At 40.5% G+C, this 19966-nt stretch overlaps 1 protein-coding gene across 1 annotated transcript; it reads right to left on the bottom strand.

Annotated features, from left to right (window-relative positions):
* Nucleotides 1-4521: 4521 nt before the first annotated feature.
* LOC129193739 (uncharacterized) lies at nucleotides 4522-19459 on the bottom strand. Its single transcript, XM_054798318.1, has 8 exons — nucleotides 18998-19459; nucleotides 16705-17830; nucleotides 14247-14381; nucleotides 12258-12432; nucleotides 12093-12191; nucleotides 8743-8834; nucleotides 8501-8641; nucleotides 4522-7286 (listed from the first exon to the last, which is right to left on the bottom strand). The coding sequence occupies exons 1-8, from the start codon at nucleotides 19141-19143 to the stop codon at nucleotides 6960-6962; spliced, it is 2241 nt and encodes a 746-aa protein (XP_054654293.1). The 5' UTR covers nucleotides 19144-19459; the 3' UTR covers nucleotides 4522-6959.
* Nucleotides 19460-19966: the final 507 nt, after the last annotated feature.

The following is a 19966-nucleotide window of genomic DNA, read 5'->3' as shown; positions in this document are numbered from 1 at the left end:
TAACTAGCTAGCTAGGTAGCTAGAATTAGCCGCATTGCTTCTCGTCTTCGGACTCCAAGTGTGACTTTTTACCACAAACAAGCAATGCGGTTAGTTTGGAGCTCATTTTTGTCCCACGGGGAAGTGGCTATTACGTATTACGTAATTATGTCTTGTCCTCCAAACACTGTTTTTGTGTTGTTGTTTAGTGAACGTTATCTATTTGCCAGGGTGCCTTAGAATTAATCTAATGGCAACCCTGGCCAATAGCACTCATAAAGAAATCATAAATAAATTGAAAAAAGTACAGTTAATCCATGTGATTGGTATCGGACGATTTCACTCACGGATGATTGGTATCAGAATCGGCATCATAAAACCCAGATCGGAGCATCCCTACTGAATAAATTGTAAATATCATTGTTTAATAATATAATGCCACATGGACACTTGCACACATTTTGCCTCCGCATTGTCCTCGCAATTCGCCGTGGCAACATGTGTCATTTAGATGGTCAGCCTGAAAAGCGTGAAGACGAGTTTGCACACTGTTTACGAGTAACTTACGCACTTAGCATGCAATTCATGACTGAAAATGGTGTGCATTTGCTCCGGCATGACTTATTTACATCTAAAGCGGTGCTTACACTTGCGCACATTTTGCCTCCGCAATGTCCCGCCATTCGCCGGGACCATCCGCGTCATTTATTTATTTGTTAATGGTTTATTGACTAGTTTGTGCACTGTTTGCATTCAGTGACTCGGCATGCAATTTGTGACCAAAAATTGTGCGCATTGGCATGAAATGACCTCGCTCCTACGCAACTTACAGACAAACAATCGTTCACACTCACATTCATACTGGGACAAGAGTTTCCGATTAACCTAACATGCATATTTTTTTAATGTGGGAGGAAACTGGAATACCCGGAGAAAACCCACGCACAGGGAGAACATGCAAAATCCACACAGAGATGATATCAAATGACAAAATACACAAATATAGCTTCATTTCGTCAGAAGATTGTCGTCATGTGAAAGATTCCTTCAAACAGGATGGACATTTGGAACATTAAAAAAACAAAACAAAGCCAAACCCACTCATGCAATTGACCTCCGCAAAGTTTCAATGAAATCTCTAACGACACTAAAAAATGAAGCAAAAAAATGGCAGTTCAAACAGCAGCTCTCCCACTTGAGCTTATGAGCTTGGCGGACGTAAAGACGTTGGTCCACTATCTAAAACTATGTCCAGTGGTCAAGTTAGGTAGCGTTTTACAGTCTCAGAGGGGAGACAATGACATGAAGAAAGATCCCGCTCCCAAAATATTTTAACCATTCGCCTAAGCTTGTTTTCAGGAATCAGTGGGAGACGTAGCGGACATGACACAAGATAAAAGTGGTTACCTAACGTGGCTGAGCAAGGTATGGAATTAGCAATCTAGCTTTGCAGTCTGCAAACATGATGAGCAGCATTGAAGCATTTAAGCAGGATGGCCAACAAAGATGAGGCTCTCACGTACGTATGGTTGCTTGCTAAATTATGGTATGACAGGCTGACAAGCTTGACGCCAAGAGAGGTGTCATTAACCCCTTCCTGGTAATCATTGACGACATTGCTAAATATAGCAGCCGGCAATTGCTTCAGATCAAGTTGGCTTGTTGGTAAAGACTCGAGAGTTGCACTAATTGAGATGACTGTGGGCAAATGTGACGTGTGAAACAACACATGGATGGGTCTGGCTTCAGATACACATGCACACGGAGGTCACGTGTGTATTGTGCTTATTAAGCTTGTCTAAAAGATCATAATAAAACAGTTGGCACAAGTCATTGTGAGTTAATTCTATGGCATTCATCGGGCCTCTTATCTATTCTTGTCATAGAGTGATCCCATGCTCCATGCTCCCATGCCATTACATCATTGCCTTTGGCCACTGGAAAGACCAGCATATACATGTGACCCTTCCAATGGCACCTTTAAACAGATAAGGCTATTTTCACACAACAGGGATGTTGTCGCATATATTTAGCGTTAGCTCATGCTATTTTTAACTTGTTTTCACCTAAATAAACACTTCTATTAAACGCTGGCTATTTAGCTTCTTATTTACATTTGCCAGTATTTTCTTCTTTTACTATTTTGAAGCTGGGTGCTGAACAGAAAATGAATGCACTCACATTTTTTGTGTGTATTATTAATGATGGAGCTGAGGGGAAAAAAAGCCACACTTTTGCTGGGATAGCCAAAGTGCACAATTAACGGGAAGGGCTGCTCACTGCAGCGTACCTGCTTGTGTTGCCGCAGTTATTACTCGCTATTGAGAAAAAAAAGCTCATTAGGGCCCACTTTTCCCGTAGAATGAGACCACCTTTGGGTGAGACATGTTCAGACATTATTATAAGCAGGTGAAAGTCGATGGAGGAGCCCTGTCCTAACATTTCTCTCCCAAAGATGGTCTCATTCCACGGGACAAGCGGCCACTGGTGAGCTGTTTTGCCACCGGGTAGGCCAAAGACCTATTGTGCAGGACGGTTCACTGGCCACGCCTGATAATAAACACAACAACTCAGTTGTGATCACCCCCAGGGGACACACCCACCAGCGAACTAAGTAGGGAGACTCCACGGCTAAAAAATTAAACTGAATAAGCCTCTTGGATTAAAGGTGAAACGTCTTCAGCAAACAAGAAGAGTCCAGTTGCTTTCATCTACACAGGCAATAGCACAAGTAGAAACTTCCAGTTTTATTGTTCGTGGTAGTAGCGGCACTGACAGATGCATATTATCACCCTCTTATGACAAATATGTAAAGTGGAGTTTGCCCCTTCTTGATTTAAATGTTTCAGATCATCAAACAAATGTAAATATTAGTCAGTGACAGCACAACTGAACACAAAATGCAGTTTTTAAATGAAACTCTATTATTAAGGTAGAAAAAGATTCCAAACCTACATGGCCTCTTGGATGAGTCGTCACTGGGGTAATTTTGGTCGGCCGGCCGCTCGAGGGTTCACCACTGTTCCATGTTTTCGCCATTTGTGGATAATGGCTCTCACTGTGGTTCTCTGGAGTCCCAAAGTTTTAGAAAAGGCTTTATAAGCTTTTCCAGACTGATAGATCTCAATTAATCTCAGTTAAATTAGGGCCTTGTAGGTTTGGATTTTTTTTCTCCATTAATAATAAAAAGTTTCTTTTAAAAACTGCATTTTGTGTTCGCTTGTGTTGTCATTGACTAATATTTACATTTGTTTGATGATCTGAAACATTTAAGTGTGACAAACATGCAAAAAAAATAAGAAGCCAGGAAGGGGGCAAACACTTTTTCACACCACTGAATATCAGCTTTCAGATTTTTTCCAAAAGCATTAAAAACTATTTTCATTTTAGACCCACTACCCAAATGAATAATGATAACATAAAATATGAATATGTATCCATTGAACTGTATTATGAATGTATTATCTGTATGATTCCAATTGTTTTGAACATTTTCTTATGTCAAAATCGCGGAAATTTCACATTTCCTCATCAAATGCAGAGCAGAAAGCTAAGATGAGGCTGCTGTGAGCGTCTCTTCTCAGCTTAGTGCGCAAGCCTTGCCTACCGTCTGTGAGTGCACCAAGTCGGATCATGGCGCCTGCCAGTTTCTGTTTGTCAGCATGTCGCCAATAATATCATGTTGTAGAAACAGTTAGTATACACCATTACTTTTTTTTTTACAGCCAGTGTAATGATTTTAATGTAAGTGTGACGTCCTTATTCTTGCTAATCATACAATAAAATACAGAGAAATGTCTTACGCAAAGCGCTTGCAGTACTCGCTTCATCCTGAAGGTGTGGGGGCATGCTTGAGCTGGAAGGTGCTTGTCACTGCTGTACTTCCATACATAAGTACAGCATGTTTGTAGCACTAGCTAGCAGCAAGTGAAATGCTAGATATTGTTATGTTCTGCTGAATTAATTAATTAATTACACCTCCCAGATGGGGGATTATATACCCAAGCTCACCAGGAGGTGATCAGACTTTTTATTTATGTTTTAAATATCAAAACTTTTCCTGGAGAATGATCGGGTGTATGTACTTCAAATACACATCAAATGTAAGAACACAAACTGTTTTTTCAGTTCATAAAGAATACTTAATAATTAAATGAGGCTCATGAGAATTCTCTTCTTTTTGTTGACATCCTCTTCATGAGCAACCAGTATCAACATGAAAAAAAACTCCAAAGGAGTCAGCGCCTCATCAGCCGTGAGCGTAAGCACACGTCATTGATCCTTTGTTGTTTTTGAAGTGAAATCTCAAATGTGGACTTACTGTTCATGTGCGTGCAATAACGCCATCCTTTTGAGAATGGATTCCACACATCTGTTCACGTCCTCTCGGCAAGGTGAGACGACATGTATCCGCACAGCTCCAAACGCCATCTGCATAATTCATCGTTTAATGGCCTGCATGCATCGATTACAGTCGGTCCAGTGAAAACAGACATTATTGCCAATCATCAAATAAAAACATATTCATTCATTATCCACGGCTGTCAGCACTCGTTCTACTAAAAACAAAGTAAAGGCTCTCTCACAACAGTGTCTTCTGTGCGCTGAAGCGGAATGATGCGTCTAAAGGACATCGGTGGAGATATGGGTTGTTTAGATACATACAGAATCGCGATATATTATAAAAAGTCAAAATCATCGTAACACGGCTTGAACTGGGTTATCAGTGGACAGCAACAATTCAGTTCTAAGGCTGTGCCCAACGCTGACGACTTAGATCTTTCATGTTTACTCTCGTTTGCCATTTGTGTTGCTATTTGTTTCAGATTTGCCACATTAAGTCAAACAGTATGTGAAAGTAGCTGGGAGTGCAACACAGCACAACACCGAATTGCTCTGAAAGCAACAGACGAAGTTGAACTGTCTTGAAGACATTAAGAATGTCATTAAAAGCTCTTTAGCAACATTTTCCCTCCAACTGGCCTCCTACTGGGTTCAGATGTTGTTCAGCGGCGTGGTCTCAGGCTGCGAAGACCCCCACTGTTCACTTCATAATTATAATAGCATGACCAAAATATTATGAACCCCTCTCAGTATGATCTTGCGCAGCTTGTTTACACCACTGAAAACTACTATTACGTTGGCACAACTGTTGCATTTGTTTTATGGCATTTGTGCGTGTTTGATTTTAATCATTTCTATATTTTTAGCATTCGGACGTTGCTGTGCATTCACCCCTGTCGCCCTGTAGTATGCACATCACTGAAAGACATTTACCTACTGTAATGTACAATATTAACACGTGTACATGTACACATGTAGTAGAACATGTACTATTTTAACACATAAGTGAGATTAAAAACTCATGGGGAAAACTGTATGTATGTATGTATGATATAAAACTGATCCATCAAGTACATTCATAGACAAAGATTATGGACAATAATAGTACAGTAATCCCTCATTTATCCCGGCTAATTGGTTCCAGACCCGACTGTGATAAGTGAATTTCCGCAAAGTAGGATTCCGTATACATTTATACAGTATTATTACTTATTATATTTTTTGTAGTTAGAGCATAAAAAACACAGTTTTTAACATTACTACAGCACTCTAGACATGAACTAACACCTCTATAGTCACCTTTACATCCCTATTCAGTTCAGTTTGTTTATTTCACGCCTACAAATTTACATAGGAATGCAACAGTTCCACAAAAAGGAGTCGGAAGCAGCAGAGCTTACAACCCAATGTTATATTACCCAGTTATATATAATTATAATATTAGGCAATATAGTAGACATAATAAACGTAAATAAGCCATTTCAGACATATTCACAGAAGTACAGAATACAGAAGAAAAAGAAGACATTTGTAGACGGTCCCTGCGCTCCGGTCTCGCGGCCGGCTTCTCATAGAGATCAATATAAGTCAGACTGCACAGAAGGCGGCTCGTTTTGATAAAAACTGGGTTGTAGCTGTTTGTCTGTGTTGCCACGGTTGGAAAGAGGTATGGTTTACTGTGTTAGAACCATTCACTTGAGAGTTATTGCGTTATTGATGAAGTGTGAGTATGTGAATATGTTTCTAACTTTACCGCAGTCTCTTTTGCGTTACCTCGAAAAAGTTTGTTGTTTGTTTGTTTTTTTTACCCATCATATTTTTTTCTCAATGTCCCCTCCGGGGCTCCGTACGTATTCAGCCATGAAACAGCACGATTTCTTCATTATTACATTTTTGAAAAACCATAATCGAGGGAAGTCACGAAATTCGAAGTGCGAAGCGGCAAGGGATTACTGTATTGCATGTTTGAGTGAAATAGACGGCTGTGTAGACTAGAACGTTATCTAAATAAGTCAATAAAAATGATGTAAATAAGAATAAGAGCCATTTAGTCTGTAGTATTTACAACATCTGATGATGCATAGTGATGACTATGGCTGTATGACTGCTCTTAAAAGTCAATCAGACACCAAAGCCCAATGATTTTGTAAAACGTTTTGACACTGAGTAATACTGCTGCGTACAAACTGAGTGTAAGATATCGCTGCAGTCCTAAATTGGCACACACCGAGGTAAAGTGCTGACTGGGTTTTTCAGCAGGTCTTGGGGGCCCTCTGGTGGACATAGTACAAAACCTTTAATGGAAAAAGAAAACTAAGGAATGAGCCCATTCCGTTTTCTGCACCGCTTATCATGTTAGGGTCACAGGTGAGCTGGAACCTATCCTATCTGACTGCGGGCAAAAGGCAAACTAAACCCTGGACTGGTCACCAGGCGATCACAGGGTACACACTGACAAATAAACTTTCACACATATGGGTTTGGTAGTCAACATGCATGTTTGTGGAAAGCCACGCAAGCAATGAAAGAACATGAAAACTCCACAGAGAGGCCTGAGCCGAGATTCGAACCCAGGATCACCTAGCTGTGAGGTAGACGTACTAAACACGCTATACCAACAAAGACAAACAATGTTGTTATGACTCCCTAATTCTGCTAAATAATGTCCAGGGCTGCCTAAGGAGGTTGTTGTTGTTGTAGTTTTCATAGCCAGGCAGAAGGTCATGTTTGTCTTCACCATTGCTTCTGGATTGGCAAGGCTGAGAGGGCTCCAACCTTCCCTGCAGTCCCCCAATCATGGAGTCTGGGGTGCCATCGCTGCTGCCTGAAGGCCCCATCTGAACTGTTACACTCAGGCCTGGCTGATCAGATCGAGGCTGTGGTGGGGTTTGATGGGACACTGAGGACGGAAGGGAGACTGGGGTGGTGGCGTTTTCACTGAGGCTCTGCACCGTCACTGATGACTGACACACGCACACATATAGAAAGTACACACACAAAATACTAAATACATTTCAGCTAGCCATCAGTAGACAAACTGTCAATGTATGTTTGCATGGTGTCATAACATACCAGTTCTTAATAGTATGTACAGTATTTTATATTTAATACAGAGTACTGATTTAATCACACATTTAATGTACAGTATAAATCAGGGGTGTCCAAAGTACGGCCCGGGGGCCATTTGCAGCCCGCGACTGTGATTTTATCGGCCCGCAGCACAGTCTAAAAATGTAATTTAACAAGGAAATTAAAAGAAAAAACAACAGCACCAAAAATGGGAAAATCAATCAAAAGTCAAAATATTAAGAGAAGATTTGTAATCTAGCAAGGAAAAAAAAGCCTATAATTTCACAAGTAATAGTATGTCATTTTAGTAGCATGAAGTTGAATATATATAGTCAAAAACAATGAATAAAGTTGTCATTTTTGGAAACTTAGGTTGGGGGAAAATTTATAAAATGAGAATAAAGTAAAAGTTTTAGGAGAAGAAAATATACAGAAGAGAAGAAATATTTGGAAAATTATACAAAAAACCCCCATCAGAAATAGAAAACAACAGAAATTTTACCATAGTAAAGTCTAAATATTAAGAGAAAAAAATAGTTTTGTAATGGGAAAAAAGTTGCAAGTTTATGAGAATAAACTTGTAATATGAGGAAAAATATCATTTTAGTGACAATGTTGAAATAAAGAAAAAATACATTTTTTTTTTAAAGATAAAAAAAATATTATGGGAATAAAGGTAGAATTACGAGGAGCAAAACTCACAAAAGGAAAGCTGAAATGAAATAGTTGGGGAAAAAAACAGCTGTAATTTTACAGGAATAAAGTCAAAATATTAAGAAAAAAGTCATAATCGAATGAAGAACAAAAGTCGCAATTTTACAAGAATAAACTTGTATTATTATGGAAAAAACGTCATTTTTAATAGCATTTCACCTACATTACAAAGGTGAAATGCAGTTTTTCTTGAGCTCCATATAGCTTCTTAGCATATGTTGGTTTACAAAATATCAAAGTGGCCCTTGCATCCTTCCATTTTTCAGTATGTGGCCCTCCCTGGTAAAGGTTTGGACACCCCTGGTATAAATAAACTGGTGTCATAAGCCTTCTAATCATATTTTGACTTAATTTTCTCTATTGTCAATTTCAAAATGAAAGCAGTTATACTCACATTGTCCACAGAGACATCACTGCTTGCTACTGCCTTCTTTTTCCTCGCCTTGTTGGGATTCCAATGGCAAACCAGACTGTTATTCTGGACACTGTAGTTTTTATGGCCAATCAACCAGTAAGTGCTCATTTTGCCTTTACCCTGCCAGGAGCAGCAATAGGGATACTCAAGTAGAATGATCCTTTTTGAACTGTCAGTAAAATCATGAACAAAACAAAAAAAGTGTAGACCCTCGCGCTCACCTTAACTTCAATCTCTCCACGGAGCTCCAGCTCGTAGGCGTTGTCTTTGACAAGGGCCAAGTACGTTTCCGAGCTCGTATGGATTCTCTGAGCTGTCACAGAAATATAAATATGGTAAAAAAAATACACAACCTAGAAAATGGGATGCTATTAATAATTGTGCATGAATTACCCTAAATTGCAGACTGATTGGGAGCACCTGAATATAAGCCGCCCCCACTGAATTTAAAAAGAAAAGATTTACTGCATATAGGGCGCACTTGTCTACAAGCAACAGGTGTTCATGTTGTTACATATGGAACATATGGAAGTGTCAGTGCGTGATGCAGGAGTAGAACCGCACATTAAAGGAAAACTGCACTTTTTTATATTAACAAATTAGCATATTAACCAAGCTACAGTGACATTATTATTATTGTTATTGTTAACATTGTTACGCCGAAGAACTACTTTATTGTCGTAGTGACACCTCGCCACACCACACTGGCTAGCTACTAGCTTCACCACACACTCGCCCGCAGCACATCAGCGCCACGCTCACAATGCCTCCGGCCACTACCAAAAGGTAACGCTACATACTGGAGCTGCCGCCACTGCTGCTGTGTTTTGGTTTTTGAGTTTGGAAAAGTTAATGCTAGGTGTAGCGTTTGTTTCTATGTTGCTATGTGAAATCAGCACGCCCAGGGAGGAAGTTCCGGTAATGTTTAATACTGTAAGTATTCCATGTTATCGTGAATGTGCCTGTTAGTACATGGTCATAGCATGTATATAAAACCATAAAACGTTGGAGGTTTTTGGAGGTGTTTTCATAGCAGGCTTTGCAGGCGGAATAGGTGTGTCCCATTACGTGCAGTAATGAGCTGCCACTTTTGATCTGTTTATATCTTTAGAACACAGAAAAAAAAGAAAGACATGTGTTTTGTCTCACATAAGGATTGTGGATAATCGGCACTTTTTTTTTTAAAGCGCAGTTTTCCTTTTAGTGCTTTGGGCACACTACAGTATAAACCTTGCAATCTTATCTCCACTCGGTGTTCACAGCGTTGGTGGGTGAGAGGCTATTTTTCATACGTTTTTCGTGAGTTCAACAGCTGTCGGCTTGTGCTCGTATCCGCAAATGTTCGCTAGTCGGGTGTTCGTAAGTTGGGGACCTAGTGTACTTATGTTAGTGATCTATTTAATTGTCATATATGGAGGTGTTAGAAATCGCCCAGTAAAATCACTAGCAGGTATATGGGATTTTCAATGTAAATTACCATTGTTAAATGCATTTGGTGTATGTTGAATCTCACATAGAACTTATTTATTTTATTGATTTTATGATCCCATGTAAGTTAGAAATGATTTGCTTTATGTCTGTATGTTTTAGGGACGCGAACGATAAACCGATGTGACCGGATATCTGGTTTGAGTAGCGAACGATACCGATTCGCCGGTAAAAGACTCCTGTATTGATCATCATCAGCCATAAATCTTTCAATTAATCGATTGTGGAGACGTGCAACAAGTATCATGAGAGAAGCAATCGGTTGACGGTGTCTTACAAACAACGTGAGAGCCTGGGGTGCCGGCGAAACGCGCCGGCTAGCTAGCCAGGGCCAGCGCTCCGGCTGCTGGCGCTAGCTGACTAGCTGGCATTGGAACGCCGACGTTTGGAACATTTTTGGATTAATTTCAACAAGGGTGCACAACTTGACAACTTAACCAGCTAGACCAACAGAGGCAAGTATGGTAATTTTTCTGCTTTGCAACCCTAATACTTCGAAAACTTGCGCCTGGAGTGTTGAAAATACTATGCTCAGTGTGAAATGTCGTACCATTACCATTATTATGACATTTTAAGTATGGGATTGTTTACTTTTCCAAGCTAAAACAGCATTTTCATTGCACTCATGTGACAAATACTTCTATTTACTTATCTGTGCTTGGGGCTTTGCAGTGTTTATTTATTCTGTGTTATTAATTAGACTGAATGTTGTTGACTTGGGTATTTTCATTATGTTTGATAGTATATAGATGGATAGATAGAGACAAATCCAAATTTAACAGGTATAAAATCTTTATTTCATAATGTAAGATTAAAATCTACATCAGCAAACACTGACCGCAGAACTGAATCAAATCTAATCGTATCGAATCGTATCGTTTGTACACCGCATCGAATCGTTCTGTTTTTAAAATATATAGCTTTTGAATCGTATCATAATCTGTGTATCTAGATTCGCATCGAAGTGTCTCTCACAAAGAGATTTACATCCCTAGTATGTTTCGTTCTTCAGTTTGCAATTTGGATCATCGCTTGTCATTAACGGGTGATGGTTGGTGCCACAGCCAAACCAGTTGAGAAGTGCCACTGTTTAAACATATCGAATCAAATTACCATAATTCCCGGTGAGGAAGCAGGGAAAGATATACAAAGCACTTAGAGCACCAACAGTAAAATCTACTTCAAACTAAATGGAGGCCCAGGAGAAGCAAGAGTGCTTGTTGTAAACGATATCAGCGATATGCATGCATATTAAAGATCGCTTTGCTATGACAATAATGGAGGATATAACCCACAAGAGAGAACCATGCGGCTGGAAGGACTATGTTCAATAACAATGACATCGATATAATTGTTGCAAGGGCCAGCTCAATAAAGAAATAAAACGAGGAACTCATGTAACTCAGGCATATTCAGTGACACTCACAGTGCACCACCAAAGACGGAGGATGTGGATATCAACAGGGGAGAAAGGAAAGGAAAAAAAGAAAGAAAAGGAAGAGGGAGAAAAAAGAAGAATTTTTTTTTTCCATTATAGTATGTGTACCAATAAGTACCAATACGAGTTTAAAATAAGAAAACTATTTTAACAGCTTCTCATCATGCATTTTGTCCCAACAAAGCATTTCATTGGTTATGGCTGCCTGGGCACTGCAATGACGTCAACCTCCCTCTGGGCTCCTCTGGCTCCCTCTGGTGGACAGAGGCAGCTGAATGAAGTGTTGAATGAGTAAGTGCTGAATGAGTGTTCAGTTGCTGTGTGATGATTTTACTGTTCTTTGTAAAATGACACCGTGATCAGACTGTTATATTGAGTAATGACATCCTGCGATTTCCAATGGGTTGACATGTGGACATGTGCGGCTTATATTCCGGTGCGGCTTATATATACAAATCAGTTTTTTCTCTAAATTTAGTGGGTGCGGCTTAAACACCGGTGCGGCTTTTCATAAGTTTAAAAACACTTTTTAACTTGCAGGGGGGCTTGGGTTCAGAAACTGTTACTTGTCACAACAGCTTTAAATCAACGTTTTTGAGCATTCAGCTTCGACAAGAATGACTTCATTTCTACATGTCAACATACGCAGGCTGGTAGACTCCATTCTAGATGCCGTGTTCACCGTATCCCCAAACAGACAATATCTTGGCATCTTGTAGCCCACTATTCCGGCCACACATGGACCTATGAAGGGAGCAAAACAGGGATCAGCAAGCAATTAATGGGGGGTGTCACGAGAAGTGCACCCACCTGTGTGGATTCCAGCTCGAAGCTGCAGCCTCTGGTTGGGCATGTGAGGGATGGACACCTGTCTGACAGCTGCAACCAGATCCAGAGCCATTTTAGCAATCTCATCAGCATGTCTGTCCCCATTCCTCTCCGGTAGACCACTCACCACCATGTATGCATCACCAATTGTTTCAACCTAGATTGAAAGAGTATACACAACACCTGAGTCCTGTAGCTGACATTGTGTACCTCATACATGGTATGTGAATCCTCTAGACAATTTAAACGGAATGATTTGATTGATAACATGAACAGTGGGGGAAATAATGACAGTGGTACCTCCGTTTCTGTTATTGAATTGGCCCATAAGGTTTGACAAAAACCGAAATGCACGAAAACCGAGGGAATTTTTCCCATAGGAAATAATGGAAATCCAATGAATCAATTCCAGACACCATGATAGTAGTTTTACATGCATTATAAATGACAATGGAACTTATTGTCGAGGTGTACCTGTCCATCCTGGCGAGATGGAATTCAATGGTGTTTCTCACCTTCTTTGTCAAAGTTGTGACACTCACAACTCTCTTTGGCCCCGTGGCGGGTTATTCAGCAGTCGCGCTCCAAAAAAAAAGTGAGACGTGTTTACTTTGTAATAAAAGTAAAGGCTGTTTCAAAGGAATGTAACCTGCGGAGGCACTTTCAGACTAAGCATTGAAACTTTGGTGCAGTCCATACCCCCATCCCTGTGACTATTGATGGGTGGGGCGGTTCTGGATTTTTTTTATTTGTACCTGTGCAAGACTCTGGACTTTAGTGGCTTGCTGCCACTAGAACCCAGAGTATCTGCTGAGAATTCCTTGGACAGCTGTAATTGAGGACCCTAGGTCATAGTTGCAGTATGTGCTTTCAAATTATGAAATAAGAGCATTTGTGCATATGTCATAATCCTGTTCCTTTCGTAGTCAAACAGAATTCATGTGAAACAGCTTTCTAGTTGTTGCAAGGCTTTAATCTACTTGAGTGGATAATAAAGCATAGCTGAAGGGGTGGGGGCAGAGCCACGGAGGCTCAGCTGCATCTTATAAGATTTATTACGTCTTGAACACTCACGGCATGACAAGGAAATTGGTGTCTCTCCATCATCATCATCAGGGAGGATGTGTTTGTATTGTTGTACAACTTCACACAAAACTAAAGGTTGTTCCTGTGTTCCATTAGTGCGGCCAGGGGGGCCATTTTCAGCCCGCCGCTTGTTTTTTTATTAGTCCGCGGCACATTCTAAAAATATAATTGAAGAAGAACAAAATAGCAAAAATTGAAAAAATCTGCAGTAATTTTACAAGAATAAAGTCAAATTACTAAAAGAAAAAAAAAATCTAATGTAATCTAACGAGAAGGAGGTGTAATTTTACGAGAACAACGTAATATTATGAGGAAAAATAATGTCATTTTAGTAGCATAAAGGAGCATAAAGTAGCATAAAGCATAAAGAAAGTTTTTTTTAAGTTTCTAATGTTATGAGAGTTGTAATAGTTGTAATTTTTGGAAACAACAGCAAAAATGGGGAAAAAAACAGCAAACGTCATTCTAATAATGCACTTTTTCACCTATATCTCAGAGCTGAGATGCATTTTTTTCTTAGAAAATGCCAAAGTGGCCCTTGTACCCTTTCAATTTTGCACTATGTGGCCCTCGCGGGAAAACTTTTTGACACCCCTGCATTAGTGTATGGACCTAAGCACCTAACTAGTTCAAAATTCCAATAGCAAATGTGGAGCTCATGCAGTAAACAGCCACTCCCTTTAATGGGAATTGAGGTATGATATGTGTGATTTCTATATAATCAATAAGTGAACATTTACAAACATTTTTTACAGAAAAATAAATTAAATGCTATCCTGGTAGTGGTCCCTGCTATTATTGTTGGTTTTTATTTGATAATAATGTGTTATTCTTGAACGACAGTTTTCCCATCCTCCTTGTGCGAGTGTGGTGGTTTGAAATTACCTTGTACACGTCATAAGAGTCGATGCGTGTGTCAAAACACATGTAGAGGTTGTTGAGCATTTCCACCACTTGTAGAGGAGTACAGGATGCTGAGATGGAGGTGAAGCCAACGATGTCTGAGAAAAAAATTGTCACCTACAATACAATAGAGGAGCATTTTCAAAGAAAACATAGCGTAAGTGTAAAATTGAATTTTCTTGTGTTTCAAAAAATATTGACTTGAGTTTGACGTTTTTAACATCAGCACACAACATGCTTGAGGTGGAACGACTTAACCTGCACACCAAAGATTACATAATCGGTTGCGATATTTTGCAAGTGAACATGCAGTTTCATAATTCCATATCAGTCTGAAATGGAGGTTTCAGTTTATTTCACACCATTAAACCCCCACCCCACTGCTTTTTGGTGCTTTTGGTACAGCTGTTCAAACCTTCTTAACAAGCCAAATGCAATTTTCAGCTATCAAGCTTGTTTTATCTTCTGATGAATATGGAGCAGGGCAATTATAGGTAATTACGTCAACAATAGCTACAAAGCGAGCAAACACACGTTCATTCAGCATGGCCGCAGATGATGCAGTGGTAGCCTCCTTGCAGCCGCCTTAATTTTAAAAGCTCTAAACATTTTGGAGATAAACATAAAGCATGTGTTAAAAGCTTTACATGGTTATGTACCATATACTATGTCCAAATCCTCTCAAAATTTGTGCCTGAAATGAGTTTCCTCCATAGGGTGGCTGGACTCACCCTAAGAGATAGGGTGAGGAGCTCAGTCTTCCGAGAGGGGCTCAGTGTCGAGCCGCTGCTCCTTCACATCAAAAGGAGCCAGTTGAGGTGGCTCGGGCATCTAGTCCAGACACCTCCCGGACACCTCCCTGGTGAGGTGTTCCGGGCATGCCCAGCCGGGAGAAGGCCCCGGGGCAGACCTAGGACAGGGATTATGTCTCACAGCTGGCTTGGGAGAGCCTTGATGTCCTCCAGGTGGAACTGGAAGAAGGTGGCTGGCGACCGGGAAGTCTGGACTTCCCTACTGAAACTGCTGCCCCCGCGACCCGGACCCGGATAAGCAGAAGAAAATGGATGGATGGATGGATGGATGGATTGATTGTCCTAAATTTTCCCCTCTATACAGTGTCCATGTGCACCGATGTTGCAAGGATCTGTCTGCAATTCCTGGAAGCGTACCATAAATTCCATTGTGGAATCCGCTACTTTTTTCCTAAACTTTGAACCCTGAGGCTTATACAACGGTGCGGCTAATTTATGGCTAAATTCTAATCTCGTGACATCTCTTTTACTTCAGAACTACTAATTGTTTAAATAGTGGGCCACTTGCGAGTCAGTGAGGAAACGGTAGCTCTTTCTCATCTCGAACGAACGAAATGCGTTATGGGAAAACTTTCAAATGTTTTTTTTTCATTTTATATTTGCATTGGCACATGATTGTATATTTATTAGGTATCCCTTTTGAATGTTACGTTTCCATGTTATACTGAGTAATGACCTCCTGCAATTTCCAATGGGTTGACAAGCTCGTTGTGAGTTTTTGACAGCTCATGATTAGCTCATGATTAGCTCCTGTCAAATAAAGAGCTGCCTGGTCCTCACAGACTTGTGTGTGCCACAATATGCCATTTTTTGACGTGGACACCTGCGGCTTATACACCGGTGCGGCTCATATATGTACAAATCTGGATTTTCCTCAAAATTTAGTGGGTGCGGATATATATCGTAATTTACGGTATTTTACTTTGGAAGCGTTTGTAGACACATTATCTGTTTATCTTGTGATATTAAATAGGTTTGATTTATACTGGACAATTTTTTTGTAAAGAAAATATGCCTATAATTATGGATGTCCGATTATATCACCTGACAATATCGGTAATTGGTAATATCGGCCGATGATACTGATATTGGCACGCAAGTGACAGCATCAAGCTAGCTAGCTCAGTATGTCTGCAGTCTGGAATTATTTCCAAGTTTCACCTTTAGATTGTAAATATGCAATTTGCAATGAAAGCGTTGGTTACAGTATGTACCACATCTTCCTTTAATACTTCTAATGCAATATGTTTCGTTCATGCTGCATTCATGCGTTATTGTGGATGTTTGTGCAGCATAGAAATGTGCAGCTTTCAAAATTGTACTATTATCCGCATTATTTGGATTCTTATTTATGAATTTATTAAGACTAACCTGTCTTACTTGATGGTAGTAGATGGTAGTTGATCTTGGTATCAAACTAGTAATGAAGTGCTGGACAATATTGGTATATCAGTTATTGGAAAGAAAGCCAATGTCGAGCGTCTCTATTATTAATCACTTCCTGTACAAGGAAGCTAAGGAGAAATGCGATATTTTTAAAAATACAAGTAAATTCATTTGATCACATGGTTGACTCTCTGAGCACTAAAAGAGAAGCACAAGTGAATACACACAGCTTTGACACAAACCTTCTCATAGCTCTCGGCCTCTACATGTTTATGCCGGCGAAGCTGTTTGGCTACGGATTTTGGCAGCATTTGGTGCAGCAGGTCTTCGGCCCGCTGTCTCTGACGCCTCAGGTCCTTCGTCTTCTCCTTTAAACTGTCGGTATAGTTTTGGATCCACTCAGTCATCTGCTTAAAGGAGAACATGACCACTGGGTAGCTGAGGCAGGCGATTGCCAGCAGGCTGATCTTCATACTGAGGCTTGAGGACAACGACCGGGACGCCATTCTGAGTACTGGCACTGCACGGCCAAACAAACACTGCTGGGTGTCTGTCAGAGCTTGAAGTCCAACGCGGGACCCGGGTAGCTCTTTTCCTGGAGAGAACTCCCACATGTTTGTGTCAGGAATATGTTTGAAATGCTGGCGTGAGTTAAATTTTTGGTCTATGTTCTCTAACCAGCAGTCATTCAGTTGTTCTGTCAGAACTGCAGCAAAGCTTAAGTGCTTTAACAAAAAAATCCACTTGTCCTGGAAGTCAGGTAGATCAGCCATGTGGGGGAAGTCCATCAGCTGGTAGTTGAGCTCTTTGAATATGAGCAGAAGCCTTGCAGCAAGAACATCTCTCCAGTTCGAGTCGTGTTTGGCTTTGCTTAAAGTATCTTCTACTGTTCCCCACATATCAAAAAGTCCTCCAATGAACACAGACAGAGCAGACGTGTGGTTTTCACTTGTTTCATTATCGAATGAAGCATTAAGTAATCCATGAACACTCCTCTCCAACTCCCGGCATATTGCAGCCACCTCACCATCGCACGGTAGCCCATAGCCATCACTGTGAGCCACTATCTCACCACAGAGATCAAACACGGGAGATAAACCCGCAGAAGCGTTAGCACCGAATGCCTCGTTCGCCATGTCTTTTCTTAACAGGTGGCGCATCATTTGAAGCTTGTCGAGGAGGTGCGAGATGACTACGGCCCTGCATGAAGTCAGCTCTTCATAAGCAGCTTGTGCGGAGTGGAGCAGGTCAAAGTTGGAGCTGAGGTCGATGGATACAGAACCAAGCAGGGCCAGGAAAGAGAGCAGGCACGCCGTTAGAATCCGTCGAACCATACGCCCACTGCCAGATTTGGACAATATGGAACACCTGGAAGGAAGGAGCACGACTGATGTTCAGCGACAGCTCGGTTTCGTTTGAAAAAATACGTATTTTTCCACTTCTTATGGTAATACTTTGTTAGTAATCAAGTCCAAAGAGTTTTGCCCTAAAAGTGAATGCTTTAATTTTAATTTGTAATTGAAAAGAATATACTGAACCCTCTAATTGAAAATGTAAGTGACCAAAAGAGGGCTGTATCAGTGGCGGCTGCTGGTCATTCAAGGAGGGGAAGCTCATTTTTTCCGGCCTACATCATAAATGCGTTTATTTATTTATATGTAAATTCTAGTATCTGCCACGATGTGCAGCTTGCTAGCAGCTCGAGCTGCTGCGCAAGGCTACTGTGTGACCGGCTGTGAGTGTGAGTGATTGTGACGGGGGGGGGAAGCTCCGCAGCTGCCGCTGCTCATCGGGGAAAGAAACCACAGCGTGACAGAAGAGAGTCGCCAAACACAACGCCAGTCGTTTTTAACAAAGACAAAGTGCGGATCAGTTCAGAACAACGGAATGAAATACTTCGCTGATTCGCTTATTTCACTGTCAATCAAAAAGGGATTCCGCCTCTGAGAGATCATCCAATCATAATGCAGAAGCTGAGCTTCCGGGCCACCCCACTGCCCCAGAGACGCGGGGCGTCCGATGGCCGCCCAGTTTTGCGCAGTGGAACAACCCACTGTACGCTTTCCCATCGAAGTCAGTCGACGCTCAGCGTCCGACTGTGTAAAAGCGCCGCGGCGCTGCAGGAATGAATGACAAGTAGCTGATTCAGAACAAAAGATTTAGTCAGATTTAGCGCATATTTAGTCAATGAAATGTACGCACAGCAGTACATATTTCAACACTTTTTGTTGTTGTTGTTGTTTGGGGACGCTGAGCTTCCCTTGCAAACTTAGAGCAATCGCCACTGGTCAGTATGCACATGTTTTGCAAGCATAAATGGGTAAATATTCTAGTGAGGATGTATGCTCATAGACAGTTACCCAAATTCTATAGTAAAATCAAAAGATGTTCCATCAAAAGTTTAAAGGTGAACACCTTCTTTTAGCTGATGTTCACATTTTCCCTAACATTTATACTTTTGTGCAAACTTTGCATGAAGAAAAATATGCAATATGAGTCTTAGCAGTCTTGGTGAGAATTTCACCTTCATCTTACCTGCACAGCTGACATTCTGTGTTCACATCCTTAGAGTTGGCCCTTGGAGCGACTCTCCTCTTTCTGATAAATCTTCTTTTTAAAGAAGCAGAGGACAGTGTCCTTGATGCAAAACAGTCCTTTTTCATCAATTCCAGTGTTGACATGAGACCTGAGCTGCAAGGCTGACTTTCTCACACTGTTTGCTCATATCAGGATGGATGCCAGAGAGCACTGTTCTGCCAGTGAACGCAAAACACAGCAATAGCGCAGTGTTCATTTCCGCTTTTGTGCTTCAAAATAATTGGATTCATTGGCGTCTCCTCTGTTTTCAAATCCTTTAAATGTGTGCCTAAAATGCACACATGCACATAAAATGGACTGGACTTGCCAACAGTAATCTAATCTATTATAACATAATACATTATATACAGGTATATTGTGATATAACTGTCTGCTTGTGTTCAAAGGTTTACTGTGACCTGAGTAGACGTTTTAGTTGTAAAAGTGAAAACTATCATATTATGCAGACAGTGAGATGATGCATTCATCGCCATCATCTAAAACGGCGTAAAACATAGTCTTTAGCTAATATTACAAGAAAATAAAGGACAATTAAAACCTTGTTTTCATTTAAGACGTTATTTTACGTATACACTGTGTGTAATAAGATAAGCTTTAATTGCGAAGGCTAATACCGGAAGTCGTCCTTAAACATTTGTTCTTAAACCACTGGGCGATAGTGCAAATTTTGGGATCAAATCGATCCCAAGTAAACACAGGCCCAGTATTGCCGACACAGATACTGATACCGATACGTTTTCCTTGAAAATGTGATGATTTTGACAATTGAATGATTTTGTTGATTTAAATTGTTGATCAGAATGATAATCAGAATAAAACACAGGACAAATAAGGCAAACAAACAAAAAATGTGTCTTTTAATGTCTATTTAACAATATATAATACAACAATGTAAGACAATGTAAC

Source organism: Dunckerocampus dactyliophorus, chromosome 1 (genome assembly GCF_027744805.1).
Source record: "Dunckerocampus dactyliophorus isolate RoL2022-P2 chromosome 1, RoL_Ddac_1.1, whole genome shotgun sequence".
NCBI classification, from domain to species: Eukaryota; Metazoa; Chordata; class Actinopteri; order Syngnathiformes; family Syngnathidae; genus Dunckerocampus; species Dunckerocampus dactyliophorus.
Note: the sequence above shows the minus strand (reverse complement) of the source record. Positions and strands in the feature narration are given on the sequence as shown.

Coding starts and splice junctions, on each gene's coding strand:
- LOC129193739 (XM_054798318.1), bottom strand. CDS start 19,143: ATGTCAACACTGGAATTGATGAAAAAGGACTGTTTTGCATCAAGGACA. Junction 12,433..14,246: donor ACTCTTATGACGTGTACAAG/GTAATTTCAAAC, acceptor CTTTCAATCTAG/GTTGAAACAATTGGTGATGC. Junction 12,192..12,257: donor TCGAGCTGGAATCCACACAG/GTGGGTGCACTT, acceptor CTCCCTTCATAG/GTCCATGTGTGGCCGGAATA.